Raw genomic sequence first — 16,223 nt, 5'->3', positions numbered from 1 at the left:
CAAAGAAAAATTCCTTTGATTTGTATTACATATTCTTTTGAAATCAAGTTTTATTTCGATTTCGTGTAGTCTTGTGATGTTTATTTTTTCTGTCAGTAAATAAAAAAGCGAAAATGCTTGAAAGAAAGTGGACACCCGACAGCAGACATCGGGAAAATCTAGATTCGCCACAAAAAGGTACGACCGGAACATTGGTATCGGCAGCGGAAACCGATCGCTATAATAAAGACGAAAGAGAGCAACTGGTGAGTCTTTTTATTAATTATTTTGTCTGAGGTGAACTGTTAACAAACTTTTTAATTTATTTTAGCCCTACTATTTTTAAACATCCGTATTTGGCCGATGGTACGCGAATTGCTAGCCGCGGGTGTCCTTGAAGCAGCATATTTTGCCATTCGGTTGCCCGAGCATCAGTTACGGCGATCTGGATGAGGAAATGCCCATCAGCGATGATGAAAATCTGGGAAAGATTGCCGAGCACAGAAGGTCACGGAAAAGAAGAAAAAGGTGGAAACTATTTGACCTGAATTCGAGACAACTTTCGCGACTGGTCAAGCTTGGTCAAGGGAAAGGCAGCCAGAAAAAGCTGAAGATTAGGATCCTAAGAGGAATGAAGTTCATCATTCTGCCTTGTTGAGCGGGACTACGAGAGAAAATATAGTAAGTTTCAATACCATGTGAATATTAAATTTGTAGGTGTAATTGATTTTTTTTTTGAAATTCAGGTCCTCATTAAGAAGAACCGCAAGATGATAGAGAAGGAGCAGGATCGATAACAGTGGCTGAGAGCCATCGCAATGGCAGAATCGTGAAAATTCAACATTGCATCACCCATCGAACAGTAAGTTCTATCATATGATATTCAATATTATAAATTACAAGCCGTTTTTTCCTGTTATGAAAGAAATGCATTTTAGCATTTACGTGTCCATTTCGTTCTCCTCTTTATTTACAGATGAATCGGTCCAAAAATTCCTATTCTATACGCAAAATCGACGATGTGGAAGGTAGAACATGTATCTATTGACAGTAATAAAATGTATAAAAACATAATCGATTTCTTCTTATTTCCAATAGGATGAACATTTGTTTTGTAGTACTAGAACGTTCAGGAACACAAAATAGATTCAAAGAACAAATGCTTTAAAATTGAAACCCGAGAACTGTTGGAATTAAGTAAAATTTCATAAATTTAAGAGAAATGTCTTTTGAATCAAAAGCATTACATTATTTAAAACAAAGAACATGTTTTGATCCAAAGGAACACATTTCTTCAAAACAAAAGACAATGCATTTGAATCAAAGGAATTTTTATTTATCCCAAAATCAAAGGAAAAACTCCTTTGTTTTTGCGGCACTTTCCTTTGAAATAAAAAACCTTTTCGCTGCGTGTAAATACTGTTTGAGCAAAGGTAGAGTTTTGGAAAAAATATGACTACAAACTTTATCAAAATTCCAACATTTTGCTGTCTTTAGATTTTTGATGCAACAAAAATTAAAATTACTGGAATTTTTCAAAGTTCACTACTTTGGGCAATTTTTTTACAAAGTTAAATTTCATCTGTTTTTGTGGTCCACCGTCAAGTTGCACCCGGATTTTCAGTGCTTTTGCTTTGTTTGGACCAATCAATACTATATTTATTGGAAAGCAAATTTAATGTACAGTTACATTCTAGTGATGTGCAACAATTCACGCTGTGAGATTTCAAAAAAATATGAAAATTATAAACGTAAAATCATTCCTGAATTTCCAGAACGACAAGCAGCGCGGCCAGCAAAACGTGTTTGTTTCTCCGAGTAGGTACGGTGGGTGATGATTTGGGACGAGAGCCAAGCTAAGGGAAGAAATTCCAACCAAGAAACGTACGACACGCATCTTTATTTCTTCTCTCGGCTTGGCTCTCTGTCCAAATCACCACCCACCGTACCTACTCGGAGAGCAAACAAACACGTTTTGCTGGACGTGCTGCTTGTGGTTCTAGAAATTCAGAAATGATTTTACGTTTACAATTTTCATATTTTTGTGAAATCTCACAGCGTGAATTGTTAGACCTCACTAGAATGTAGATTAAATTTGCTTTCCAATGAATATAGTATTGATTTGTCCAAACAAACTGCCCCTATTCGCATATGAGTCCCATGTGTAAAAACTGCAAACCGAGAAAAACGCTTGTAAAGTTTGAAACTTGTTTTCATGAAAACAATCGTATGCATCATTTGTTGGCAAAACCTATCAATAGTTCGGATAGAAAACACTTCAAAGAATACTTTTGTTTACTTTTGCGCTAATACTAACTAATAATTACGGAGAAATTTCAATAAAACACTCATGTGACTCATATGCGAATATTCTTAACCCTCGATCAGAGATTATTCGCAAATGAGTCTCTGGTGCTAAAGTTATCGGTAAGTGGCAAGTACTTTTCTAACATATTTTTTTCCATTTGTTTACCATTATTTTTGATGACGGAAGAAAATTTTCGAAAGATCTTGATTCCAAACTGATTTCAATCAAGGTTTTTTCGTCAAGTGGGATGTGTTTTTCCAAAACTTTGTTTTCGTTCGTGTGAAATTGCTGCGAATTTATAAGACATCATCATCATTTAATTCAAAGCATGTTACGGCTACGTTAAAGAAACTATAGTAAACAAAGAAGCGCAATCTGATCTCTTTTGAAATAATGTGCTTGCAACCCTGATGTAGGTCTGCCTTTAAGACTGCTTGGTTTTGCTCGATTGGAATGACACTGACAGAAAATCCAAAAATTCCAATCGTGACATTTCGTCTCTTTGTTTACTATAGGCTCGTTAGGCTACGTGAATAACACCGACCGAAAGTCTGCTGGATTCAAGACAAAAAAGGAGATTTCTTCCGGGAAAATCTTCCTGGGTAATAAACGAAAACAGTGGTATTGTCTTGATATTGTTGTGCATATAAAAAAGTAATGAAAAAAGTTTGTTATTTTGTTACCGAAACAACACTTCAAGTACCACCTACCGATCACACATTAGATCGTCGAAATATCCCACGAAGGATCCATCCTGACCGAAGACTGATCTATTAGGATATATTGACAGTTCTACACGAACACCACCTTAGCAGGAGGCCTCAGCCCTAACCTCAAACCATGGGAGAACACAATCGATTTTTGAGAAGGGCGCACGATAAACGCGATTTTCCGGTACTAATATCGACAAATTCGCCCTGTGGAAAAGCGTTCGTGTTTTGCTTTTTTGGGGTGTTCATGGCTGCCAAGTGCATTGATATTTGGAAAATGATTATATTTTTAATTGCATTGTTACTGAAAAACCTTTTCATGAGTACTAAGAATTTGCATCTTTCCCGTAGATTTCTATTTGAATGTAAAATTAAACGCATCATTTATCTGAAAGAAATGACAACTTACTGTATCGTAGCGAATTATGTGGATATGTTTCAAAGTCAACATAGACGGGGCATTGATTAATTTACATGTTTGTAACAGTGAATGATTTTGCATTCGTTTAGAATTTAGAAACAATTCTTTTTTAATCAACCAAGCAGTACATGAAAATATATTTCACATGTTTTGAATTCACTTTGAAAATTCATTAACAAAAAATGACTTATCTTCATCCATTTAGGGACACCCCGTAATGAATTGAAACGTTTAGTAGGTGATAGTTAAACAATTTAATAAATTCAGAAATATTATAATTAGTTTTAAACGATCAAATGTTGATTTTAGTAACGCACCTAGCATCACTGGGTAGGCCACCAGCAAATCAAAATTTGAGGTTATGGCTGAGGCCAATTTTTCGCCAATACTATCGTCCGTACATACCCTTATAGAGCGTTGTTCATCGGTTGATTTTTGTCGAAAAAATGATTTTGGTAGAATTAACCTGTTACTTATTAATGTTTTTTTTGTGACTATGAACCTGATTTCTTCGGAATCATTTTGCTACTTAACGATCAATTTTTATGTAAATTAATGTTTTAAGCATTAAATAATTGATTTACTTCATTTTCCATCTATCCTTTCCTTTAATTGTAAGCTCTGGCGCTGAATTTTGGTCATGGGACTCATATGCGAATATTTTTCACATGGGACACATCAGGGGTCATATTTTTTTTTCGAAATTTTGGGAACAAACTTCGAACAAAAACTTGTTTTATTGGTAAATTGGAGCACAAAGAAGCGTTTTCCATCGAAAGCGCCGATGTGGTCTAGTGGATAGGCTGGCGCGAGTCTGGTAACCCAGGCGTACTGGGTTCGATTCCCGGTATCGGCAAGAAAACTTTTGGGTTCGAATCCCTTAAGTTGCCAACAGGTAAGATATGTTTGATTGTATAAATAACTAAATGCACTAAATATTTCAGAGGGAATGCATCTGGGGTTAATCTGAAGAGACTATTGCAAGCGGAGTGGATTGCCAACCATTGTAGGTCTCTGAATGTTGGATGCCTTCCCTCGACGAACCATCGGCCGTGGAAGCCCTAGAAGCAATTCGAAAGGCCAAGCCACACAGACATAGGCAGGACCTTGCTACCGATGGGGGAACCATACATACATACATACAAAGAAGCGTTTTCCATCGATAACTCAAAAACGATGAAAATGCACATGAGACTCATATGCGAATAGGGGCAGCAAAGCAAAAGCACGGAAATTCCGGGTGCAACTTGACGGTGGACCACAAAAACAGATGACATTTCAATTTGTAAAAAAATTGCGCAAAGTAGTGAACTTTGAAAAATTCCAGTAATTTTAATTTTTGTTGCCTCAAAAATCTAAAGACAGCAAAATGTTAGAATATTAATAAAGTTTGTAGTCATATTTTTTCCAAAACTCTACCATCGCTCAATCAGTTTTTACTAGCAATCGAATGAAAGGTAGGTTTTTCAGACCACTTTTTTGAACTTTTTGTGACCATTTCATTAAAAAAATAAAAAAAAATATTTCTTGGCTTCGTGATGTAGACATTAACTTCAGCTTTCATATGCATGAAGCAAATATTTTTTGGACGTGTGATATATGAACTACAACACTTTTCCTGAGGCATGTTTTTTCGGATTTTTTTTTCTTTCATGCTGAATAACGAGAAAACTAGAAACTTTAGGTATATACAATGTTATAAACATATTTTACTGACATTACAAGGTTTCTAGTGATGTAAGTATCATTGTAATCGGTTAGATATAAAAAGATTTATGACGCTTTTATCTTAGAGTGTCAAATTGACACTCCTAGTGTTGATTAGGGTAATGAAATCAAATGCGGATGAGGGTTAATTGTCAGTTGAATCAATCTAAGATCTAAATGATTTTATATCACCCTTACCTGATTTCGTTTCAATACCACCATCCGTTGAAAATAAAGTGGTTTTATCTAAATACGACAGATTTGTATGCCTCTAGCGGAAAACTTCACAGAAGTGCTTAAATTGATCGATTGAACCCATAACATACATTTTAAAACACATTTTCTTAAAAAAAATAATTGGGAGTTGACGATTGCTTGGAAAATATGACCTTATAAAGTTCATTAGTATTATATTTCAACGATTGACATATTGGAATGAACATTTTTTTAATAATTTTTTCATGTGGAAACATTTTTAAGTGATGAAAAGAGATCTTCAAGTCACATTTTGTAATATTTTCAAGCAAAATTTAAAAAATATAGTTATAGATATAGCGAATGAATCAGGTATCCCCAGGGATCAAGTATCTTCCTTCTCCACTAGAGTAAAGTTCTCTGGACAAATTTCTTCGCAGTATTATTGTGTTAAATTTCTATGAATACTTACCTGCATTCAATAGGTTGCTTCACAGGATTTGAGCACAGGTCTGTTGTTTTATCTGCATTTAGTTGATCTAGAGCAATTTGATAGTTGCTAGATGTTAAAGCATATGCAATATACGAAGATAAATCCTGTTCATGAATCATTATTGGAAACAAACAATTGCTTTTTACTCTCGCACGGTCTGATAAATCTGCCACAGCTGCACATTCATTCCATGTGGTGTCCATAAGTACTCTAGAACCTTTACGATCAGATTCTTTTTTATCTTTATCATCAATTTCCGTTCTTGATGAAAGAGAATTCAACTGAAAGGCACAATCATCAAGATTTTCTAACATTGTTTTCTTGAGTAAGAGTAATGCGTCTTCTACATTTTCAATGGAACTATTATTTCTCACTAAACTTTCGACGGTGTCAATATCTCTTTGGAAGTTCGTTTTATCAAAATTAACCTTTCTCAGGAATTTTTCGTAGATGTCTGGCTCTATTGCAAGATCACAAATTTTGTCAACAATCTTAGCGAAACCATCGTATCCTTTTGAAGTTAAGATTTTCAATTCGACGGAAATACTCTTTAAATCGAATGATTTGTAGGTCATTTCAGGAAAGCAGATATCCCAAACGTTAACAGAATAGTATGTGAAAATAGCCAAAACTCCTTTGTATGTGAAATAGTGGATGTAATCTTTGTGCAGCGAATGTTTGCATGCTTTCCCGTTTTCAAAGTTTCTACAGGTATATGTATGTCCGCAAAATCTCAGCTCTAAATACTTGGCAAAGGACAAACGCCATGTGTCCCTTGATAATTGAGAACTTATTTGTTTTTGACACAATTTACATTTAGATGTTAGCACAATTGCAGAGGTATCTAGTTTATTCTTATCTTCTTTAAGATCAACCTGTACATATCCTTGTAAATGAGCGTACCGTCTTATATGATCCATCATTGGTAAGTTGCATGACTTACATAAATGAGAGCTTCGGAAGCAATACCTCTCTAAAAAATCTCCCAGCATTATATCGTTTTGTCCATAGAACTGCATGTTAAGAAGTGATGGTTGAGCGCAATATGATGATGGAAGATTAGGATTATAATAAAAGCTGTAAAAAAGCACAGATAGTTGCTGATGATTGAAAATATCAAGGGCTTCTTTGTAAACATAGTTTTTCCCGCTTTTAGGCACGTCACCGATGTCTGTTATGCGTTTATGAACTCGATGCACTGAAAAGAAAAGTTATAAAAATAAATATGGAAGGTAATCAATTTTTCTATGCCGCAAATGGTAGTGTTTTGGGGGCAAAATATTTACAAGATTAGACCTTCATCAATCAGAAGTTTCGTTCCTCTAACAATATACTAAAGGGCGAACACGAAATAATTGCGACACATTCAACAGGGTATACCTTTTTTACCATTGGGTAAAAATTTAATTTTGCACACTTTCTCATTGATGTTTATTGTTTACATGCTGACAAACTCGAAGTCGTGATTTTCGATTCAACGCCAATGGAGGTGAGCCAAGGTGAATTGAGAGAACAAATTCTTTCCAAACACCTGGAATTTCTTGATCTGTCGCACCGGCAGTTTGGAAAAAGTTTAACATTCACCATTCAACCTTCTCCGGGGTGTTGAAGAGGTTCCAGGAGCGGTTGACGTCGGACCACGGCAAAGGAGCTGGAAGAAAACCGTGACCGGAGAACAAAAAGACGGAGGGAAAGATGAAGCGGATGATCAAAGCAAATCCGAACGTCTCAAGCCGTAATTTGGCTAAAACGATCGGCATGTCGCAGAGCTACGTCCAGAATACAAAAAAGAGAGCTGGACTACATACATAAAAACTTCCCAAACCACGATGAGCGGCAATATTCAACGGCTAGGGCACGGAAGCTCTACGAGAAGATGCTGACAAAATATGGCTGCTGTGGAAAAGACGACGAACTTTTTTCGTTCTTGCAGCAGTACGACGAAGCTCCGCTATATTGGCCAGACAGGCCAGACGAGAAGGATTCTATGCTTTATAAGAAAATTGGCATTACATTTTTGATGTCGCAATAGTTTGGTGTTCACCCTTTATTCAAAATGGTATTTGCATTAGGTATGTATATATTTTTTGTTTCGATTTTAATCATTTTAACATTTTTATGTCGTTCGCGACTTTTTTTTAACGATTCAGTTAGTGAATCGGCATTGGAAAACTAATCCGGCGAAACTGTGCTTTAGGTTCACTGTTGGGCTCAAACTCACAACCGTAGATTGGCTCGGGCGACAAGAACTCAGTCGACTGAGTAATGGGCTGGAAATTTTGCTGGAAAGTCAGCGGGACAAAAACCAGCAAAATTTTGCTGGTTTCCAGCAAAAAAAAATTTGCTTTGTAGTTGACGTTCCGAGAATGCCGACGATTCCATGTATCCGTGGGATGGGTTGCGTCCCGTTGGCTGCGTGTTGAGGAGGTGGCGGGGATTTGTTCTGCGAGGATGATGGACCTTTCAATCGAACCGATCCTCCGCTAATTATATTTTGTACCTATGACGGATCACTGCTATCATTGGTCTGGTTTTCTTTTTCCAGTTGTTTTGGATTGACCTGGTCAAAAAAATTCCTTTCCTTTAATTTGCTAGCAAAATTTATTTAAATTAGGACTAACCAATTCATTGGTTGGCAAACTGTTTCGGATCTCCCGCTTATTGGACCGACACAGCTGAAGAGGCAGGGCATCCTCGGCTAAGTTGAAGGCAGCCTTTCCGTCACTTGAAATAAAAAGAAAATTGTAATATTATCCGGGACGGCATATTTTCTGAAACATTTAAAAGACAAATAATAAATAGATAACTTACCCAGAACTTTTTCCGATATTGTGCCGTGACCTGTAGCCAAATTTGTTATGAACGGACGGCAGGCTTTGGAGGAAAACATTACAAAATTCGGACAATAATTCACACGCATCTAAAGAAAACAAAATGTCTGACTTTGCAGTGGGTACTTTCAACTTAATTCGAGTTCATGTAGGTTAACCTACGAAGTGAATTCAAAGTACCCAATAAAAACTACGTAATTTGGGCTTAATGCCAATCAACCCAGCAGTGAGTAGTCCAGTGGGTAGTTTGGTTTCGTCCGTGTAACAACACGGAATCTTGAGAGCACCTGCAACGGTTCAGGTGTAAATATTGGTTTTAAATATACCAGTTTTTGCACAACTTGAAATTTTAGAATCGGCTAAAACACCCACTCCCCATCGGTGTATGAGCAAATTTAAAACGGAAACACTTTCATTGCAAATCGACTAATTTGAAACAGACATGTAATCTTTTTGCTGAACATTTCGCCAGTGTATTCAGTACTTCGAACGCCACGTCCACTAAAATCGCAAGAGCCCTTCGGTACGTTCCTAACAACATGCTGAATCTTACAGGAATTATTTTCTCGGAGGGAGAAGTTAAAACAGCTATATCTAAGCTAAAACCGTCGTCGACTGTGGGACCTGATGGCATTCCGGCCAATACTTTAAAATATTGTGTAGACGCTTTGTGGAAGCCACTCTCAGTTATCTTCAACCTGTCCATTCGCACCGGTAAATTTCCAAATGCTTGGAAGAAGTCGTTTATGTTCCCAGTTCATAAGAAAAATAATAAGCACGACATAACGAACTACAGGGGAATTACTTCTCTCTGTGCCTGTTCGAAGGTTCTAGAAATTCTGGTATCACAGAGACTTTTTTATGCAGCTAAGTCGTACATCTCTATTGATCAACACGGATTTTATCCTGGACGTTCGACGAACACGAACTTTTTGGAGTTCACTTCATTCTGCATTCGCATTATGGAAAAAGGGGGTCAGGTTGACACAGTGTATACTGATATAAAGGCCGCCTTTGACCGCATTGACCATCGTTTGCTCCTAGCAAAACTTCAACATCTCGGACTCGGAGAAGGACTAATTCTTTGGTTTGAATCGTTCTTGACAAATCGTTCTCTCATTGTTCGGCTAGGAAATGCTGAGTCTTATGTGTTCCAGAATAACTCAGGAGTACCACAAGGCAGCAACATCGGACCTCTTCTTTTCTTTATTTATTACAACGATGTAACATACGCTCTTCCATCCGGGTGTAGAATGGTGTATGCTGATGACTTGAAAATTTATCGGAAAATTGAAAGCTACAGCGACTGTTTGGAATTGCAGCAAATGTTGAGTAAATTTCTGGAGTGGTGTAAATTGAATTGCTTAACGGTCAGTGTGGCGAAATGCAATGTAATCAGTTTTACTCGGAAAAAAAATCAACTGACTTGGAATTACACTCTCCAAGATTTCACTCTTGAACGAGTTTCCGTTGTGAAGGATCTAGGTGTACTGTTGGATTCCAAAATTACATTTGAAAATCAACTAAATTACGTCGTAGCCAAAGCGAATAGGACTTTAGGATTTATTTTGCGAACCACTAGGGAATTCACAAATCCACAGTGTCTACGAACTCTATATTGTGCATTAGTTCGCTCGCACCTGGAATCTGCGGCAGTCGTCTGGTGCCCTAGCCATGACACCTGGGTCAGTAGAATCGAATCCGTACAATCCAAATTTACTCGCTCAGCCCTCCGAATTCGCCCCTGGCCAGTCCCGGAAGAATCTCCTACGTATTCACAGCGATGCTCTTGGTAGAATCTGGATACCCTCGCTAACCGACGTGAATACTTGAAGGCGGCGTTTGTTGGAAAATTGCTGCTCGGTGACATCGATGCGCCAAACATTCTTGCGAGAGTCGACTTCAACGTGGTGCCTAGACAACTGAGAACGCGAGAATTTCTACGGCTAGGATTTCATCGAACACTCTACGGTCAGAATGAGCCTATTCGCTCCATGTGTGCAGTATTCAACAATGTATGTAGTGAATTCGATTTTAATTTAACGAGTGATATGTTTGTGAACCGCTTTCGAGCTACAATGCTAAGTTATTTTTTGTTTTGTATTCTGTTTTGATGTTAGATCTTAGTATTGCTTTTATTTTGTAAATCAGTAGTGTTAGTTTTTACATTCTGTTAATTATTGTATCTCCACTGATGGGTTTTTGTGCCTTGTGCTTTTCCCATCACATCCATTTAGATCTTTGGTCCGATGGATTAAGAAATAAACAATAAACAAACAATAAACAAAACTTAAAACCAATATTTACACCTGAACCGTTGCAAGTGCTCTCAAGATTCCTTGTTGTTACACGGACAAAATCAAACTACCCACTGGACTACTCACTGCTGGGTTGATGGGCATTAAGCCCAAAGTACGTAGTTTTATTGGGTACATTGAATTCACTTCGTAGGTACATGAACTCGAATTAAGTTGAAAGTACCCACTGCAAAGTCAGACATTTTGTTTTCTTTAGACGCGTGTGAATTATTGTCCGAATTTTGTAATGTTTTCCTCCAAAGCCTGCCGTCCGTTCATAACAAATTTGGCTACAGGTCACGGCACAATATCGGAAAAAGTTCTGGGTAAGTTATCTATTTATTATTTGTCTTTTAAATGTTTCAGAAAATATGCCGTCCCGGGTAATATTACAATTTTCTTTTTATTTCAAGTGACGGAAAGGCTGCCTTCTACTTAGCCGAGGATGACCTGCCTCTTCAGCTGTGTCGGCCCAATAAGCGGGAGATCCGAAACAGTTTGCCAACCAATGAATTGGTTAGTCCTAATTTAAATAAATTTTGCTAGCAAATTAAAGGAAAGGAATTTTTTGACCAGGTCAATCCAAAACAACTGGAAAAAGAAAACCAGACCAATGATAGCAGTGATCCGTCATAGGTACAAAATATAATTAGCGGAGGATCGGTTCGATTGAAAGGTCCATCATCCTCGCAGAACAAATCCCCGCCACCTCCTCAACACGCAGCCAACGGGACGCAACCCATCCCACGGATATATGGAATCGTCGGCATTCTCGGAACGTCAACTACACAGCAAATTTTTTTTTTGCTGGAAACCAGCAAAATTTCGCTGGTTTTTGTCGCGCTGACTTTCCAGCAAAATTTCCAGCAATTTCAATTGCTGGAAAAAACAGCAAACGTTAATGCTGGTTTCCAGCAATTCAAATTGCTGGAAAATCAGCAATCCAGATTGCTGGAAACCAGCTATTTCAACACAACCGGCAATATTTAGTATGAAATTTATATTTTAATTCAAAATTAAAGTTTAATATTGGTTGTGCATATAATAAGCAATGAAAACAATTATTTTCTCCCATTTTCAATAAGGGATTAATTTATTTTCCAAAAAAAAACTTTTTTTTACAACTTTTTAACACCGGCTCTGGCGTGGCCGCTTTGTGCCAAAATGTTGATCATCCGCCACCTGTAAAAATAGTTTTGATTAGTATCTTCTATGGAATATCTACCTGTACAATTAAAACTTACCCTTGACTTGATGCCTGGTTGCTAGAATATAGAGGAAAATAAAATAATTATATTAATTTAACCTTAATTCATAAAATAGAATCTCACCTTACTTCAGCGTACGAAACAAAAACAAACTCCAAATTGACAACTCGATTGCTGATTTTCCAGCAAACTGGATCAATTGCTGGAAAGTCCAGCAATTTGAAAACCGATTGCTGATTTTTCAGCAAAAATGACAAGCACATAACCGAATGCTGAAAAATCCAGCAATTCGAAAACCGATTGCTGGTTTCCAGCAAAAATTTGGATTGCTGAACGTTTCCAGCATTTTTTTTGCTGGAAATCGAGGCAAAAATTTACAGTGTACGATCTGAAACAGCTGGTCTAATTTGATCGTGACACTCTACCGGAATACATTATTGGCAGATTGCAGCATCATCAGCAGCAGCAATAGATGACCAAAAAAATCACGGACCCGGCGGATCGCTGGGGCACAGCCAGTCAACCTTCAAACAGCAGCAGCAATGGCAATAATAATTGAAACAGGATGATCCCGTCGTCCGGAAGTGGGGTCAATGGCAGCACGGGAACTACTCCCGAGTACCATTATCGTGGCAGATCCGGTTCCATCCGTAACAAAAAGAATTTTTGAATTTTGAAAAATTTAAGTAAAACAATGTTAAAATAAGGAAATTGAAAAATAGTGAATAAATTCACTATTGAAATATAGAAACTTTGGTTTAGAATATGAAGTCCTGTTTAAACAGCGCTTAAAATCAATTTTATGATTTTTTCTACTTTTTCTTTTTTTTTCCAAAAATTTACGAAGTAAATCATATTTACTTTTAGGTTGTTGTGCCTTAAGTCATCAGTGAGTTCCTGCACTGAAGCGACGTTTTAAATCAAAAGTATTCAAAAGTAGGTAGTTTTTCGTGTCCGTGTAGATAATTTTTCCTTAGAGCAAGTTCACTGGTTGAGATGGAGTTAGAAATTTTGATGGTTTACTTCACATACATCTCAACACTTTTGCCGTACACCGGTGTTGGGAAAATCTGATAAATGAATCAAAGCAATCGAAAGATTCCTTTTAATTCAACCACGGTAAATGAAAAGTTCATATACCAGTATTTCGATAGCAACTTACTACCTTCTTCAGTGAACGTTTTCGATTGATGAATGTGTATCGTTTCCCTCCCTTATATTGTCCGGGTTAGGTAAGCTACTACTAGGTAGCAGAAACCTCCGAATGCTCGGCAGTTGTGCCGTTGTCTGTTTTTTGGGTCTACCTACCCTATTCTGGGTGTTTTCTGGTAGTGCTAAATTATTTTCTACCCGCTTTTGGGCATTGTCAGGTAAATTATTGTATTTCTTTTTACCTAAGAATTTGAACAACCAAGTGTGCCCTGGTCCGGAGTCTCCGTTTAAGAGATGAACTGATTTTTCATTGAAGATTTCAATGCTTTCAGCAACATCCAATTTAAGCGAATTACTATTCAAAGACCGGATCAGCGAGACATTTCCTCGATCAATAGAGTGACCAGATTCACACATGTGTAAAGCTACTGCAGATCTAGGATTCTGTGAAGGAAGAATTTTCTTCTTTGAGTCAGATCTAGCTATAGCCATGTGTTCCTCGAATCTATCAATCAACTTCCTTTTGGTTTGTCCAATGTACACCTTATCACAGTCGGAACAACTGATTTTGTACACACCAGATCTATGAAGGAGCTCCACTGGATCTTTTGTCGATCCTAAGATGGATTTCAGTTGATTATTAGAGCTAGTGAACACTAGTTCAATATCAAACTTTGTCAACTTGTGTCGCAATTCGACTGCGTTGACACTGTTGAACTCCATGGACCTTCGTTGAAACTCCTTCTGAACAGGAGTTAAAGTAGTGAAAGATTTCCGTTGAAGCAATCTTTCTTTTTTCCTTATGATGGCTTGAATGGATCTACTTTGGTATCCATTTTTATTAGCCGTTTGGAAAATATATTGAAGTTCCTTTTCTCTTCCTTCAGTTGATAGGGGAATGGAGTTCATCCGATGGATCATGTGGTGGAACGCCGCCATCTTATGCTGGAACGAGTGGTTCGAGGTGCTCGGTATTACCCTCATGGTGTTTGTCGGCTTTCTGTAGATTTCGAATTGGAATAGGCCATCATCTCTCCTTACCAGAACATCCAGGAAAGGTAATTTCCTGTCTTCTTCTATTTCGCAAGTGAATTTAATATTCTTATGCAAACCGTTTATGGATGTTAGAAGTTCTTCTAGAAAATCTTTGTTTACTACACAAAAAATGTCATCGACGTATCTCCACCATTTTTCGGGTAATAAATCTTGATTTTCAAGAGTCTCCTCCAAATGAGGAGACTCTTGAAAATCAAGATTTATTACCCGAAAAATGGTGGAGATACGTCGATGACATTTTTTGTGTAGTAAACAAAGATTTTCTAGAAGAACTTCTAACATCCATAAACGGTTTGCATAAGAATATTAAATTCACTTGCGAAATAGAAGAAGACAGGAAATTACCTTTCCTGGATGTTCTGGTAAGGAGAGATGATGGCCTATTCCAATTCGAAATCTACAGAAAGCCGACAAACACCATGAGGGTAATACCGAGCACCTCGAACCACTCGTTCCAGCATAAGATGGCGGCGTTCCACCACATGATCCATCGGATGAACTCCATTCCCCTATCAACTGAAGGAAGAGAAAAGGAACTTCAATATATTTTCCAAACGGCTAATAAAAATGGATACCAAAGTAGATCCATTCAAGCCATCATAAGGAAAAAAGAAAGATTGCTTCAACGGAAATCTTTCACTACTTTAACTCCTGTTCAGAAGGAGTTTCAACGAAGGTCCATGGAGTTCAACAGTGTCAACGCAGTCGAATTGCGACACAAGTTGACAAAGTTTGATATTGAACTAGTGTTCACTAGCTCTAATAATCAACTGAAATCCATCTTAGGATCGACAAAAGATCCAGTGGAGCTCCTTCATAGATCTGGTGTGTACAAAATCAGTTGTTCCGACTGTGATAAGGTGTACATTGGACAAACCAAAAGGAAGTTGATTGATAGATTCGAGGAACACATGGCTATAGCTAGATCTGACTCAAAGAAGAAAATTCTTCCTTCACAGAATCCTAGATTTGCAGTAGCTTTACACATGTGTGAATCTGGTCACTCTATTGATCGAGGAAATGTCTCGCTGATCCGGTCTTTGAATAGTAATTCGCTTAAATTGGATGTTGCTGAAAGCATTGAAATCTTCAATGAAAAATCAGTTCATCTCTTAAACGGAGACTCCGGACCAGGGCACACTTGGTTGTTCAAATTCTTAGGTAAAAAGAAATACAATAATTTACCTGACAATGCCCAAAAGCGGGTAGAAAATAATTTAGCACTACCAGAAAACACCCAGAATAGGGTAGGTAGACCCAAAAAACAGACAACGGCACAACTGCCGAGCATTCGGAGGTTTCTGCTACCTAGTAGTAGCTTACCTAACCCGGACAATATAAGGGAGGGAAACGATACACATTCATCAATCGAAAACGTTCACTGAAGAAGGTAGTAAGTTGCTATCGAAATACTGGTATATGAACTTTTCATTTACCGTGGTTGAATTAAAAGGAATCTTTCGATTGCTTTGATTCATTCGAATCATTCAACCAAGTAGGCTCATACCACAACAGAGAAAATCTGATATTCTAACAGTTTCGCGCTGCAAAATTTATATCGTATAACACTTTTTGCATCACCGAGCAAAGTGATGGAGGCGGCGTTGCAAAGCAATATTCGGTATAGTGCTGCCACCTTTCATATGTTCAAAAACGCGATAGTGCAAAAAATTTAAATATCATCAATTTTTAAATTCAACACAACATGTTATTGTCTTGCTTAAAAAATAAATTTTATCGGTTAGATTGAAATTTGATCGGTTATGACATTCCGAATTGCATTCGGCATCATTTTCGCATTAACAACCTAGGCCGCAGAAGTGCCAGAACTAAGTAAATAACATCAGTTTGTTTGTTTTTTTTTGG

The 16,223-nt window shown here is 37.5% G+C and overlaps 1 protein-coding gene and 1 long non-coding RNA gene across 13 annotated transcripts in view; one reads left to right on the top strand and one right to left on the bottom strand.

Annotated features, from left to right (window-relative positions):
* LOC129754241 (putative 1-phosphatidylinositol 3-phosphate 5-kinase) overlaps nt 1-16,223 on the bottom strand; it is a 303,435-nt gene that overhangs the window by 83,689 nt on the left and 203,523 nt on the right. For all 12 annotated transcript variants that reach the window (XR_008738989.1, XM_055750189.1, XM_055750183.1 and 9 more), the window contains one exon: nt 5,793-7,011. Coding sequence is in view for 11 of the 12 variants with exons in the window: in XM_055750189.1 (XP_055606164.1) it covers nt 5,793-7,011 (1,219 nt within the window). In the remaining variant the exon portion in view is untranslated. The remainder of the gene's footprint in view (nt 1-5,792; nt 7,012-16,223) is intronic.
* LOC129754243 (uncharacterized) lies at nt 128-841 on the top strand. Its single transcript, XR_008738990.1, has 3 exons — nt 128-245; nt 311-660; nt 726-841. It is a non-coding gene; the product is annotated as an uncharacterized LOC129754243 (long non-coding RNA).

Source organism: Uranotaenia lowii, chromosome 3 (assembly GCF_029784155.1).
Source record: "Uranotaenia lowii strain MFRU-FL chromosome 3, ASM2978415v1, whole genome shotgun sequence".
Lineage (NCBI taxonomy): Eukaryota > Metazoa > Arthropoda > Insecta > Diptera > Culicidae > Uranotaenia > Uranotaenia lowii.
Note: the sequence above shows the minus strand (reverse complement) of the source record. Positions and strands in the feature narration are given on the sequence as shown.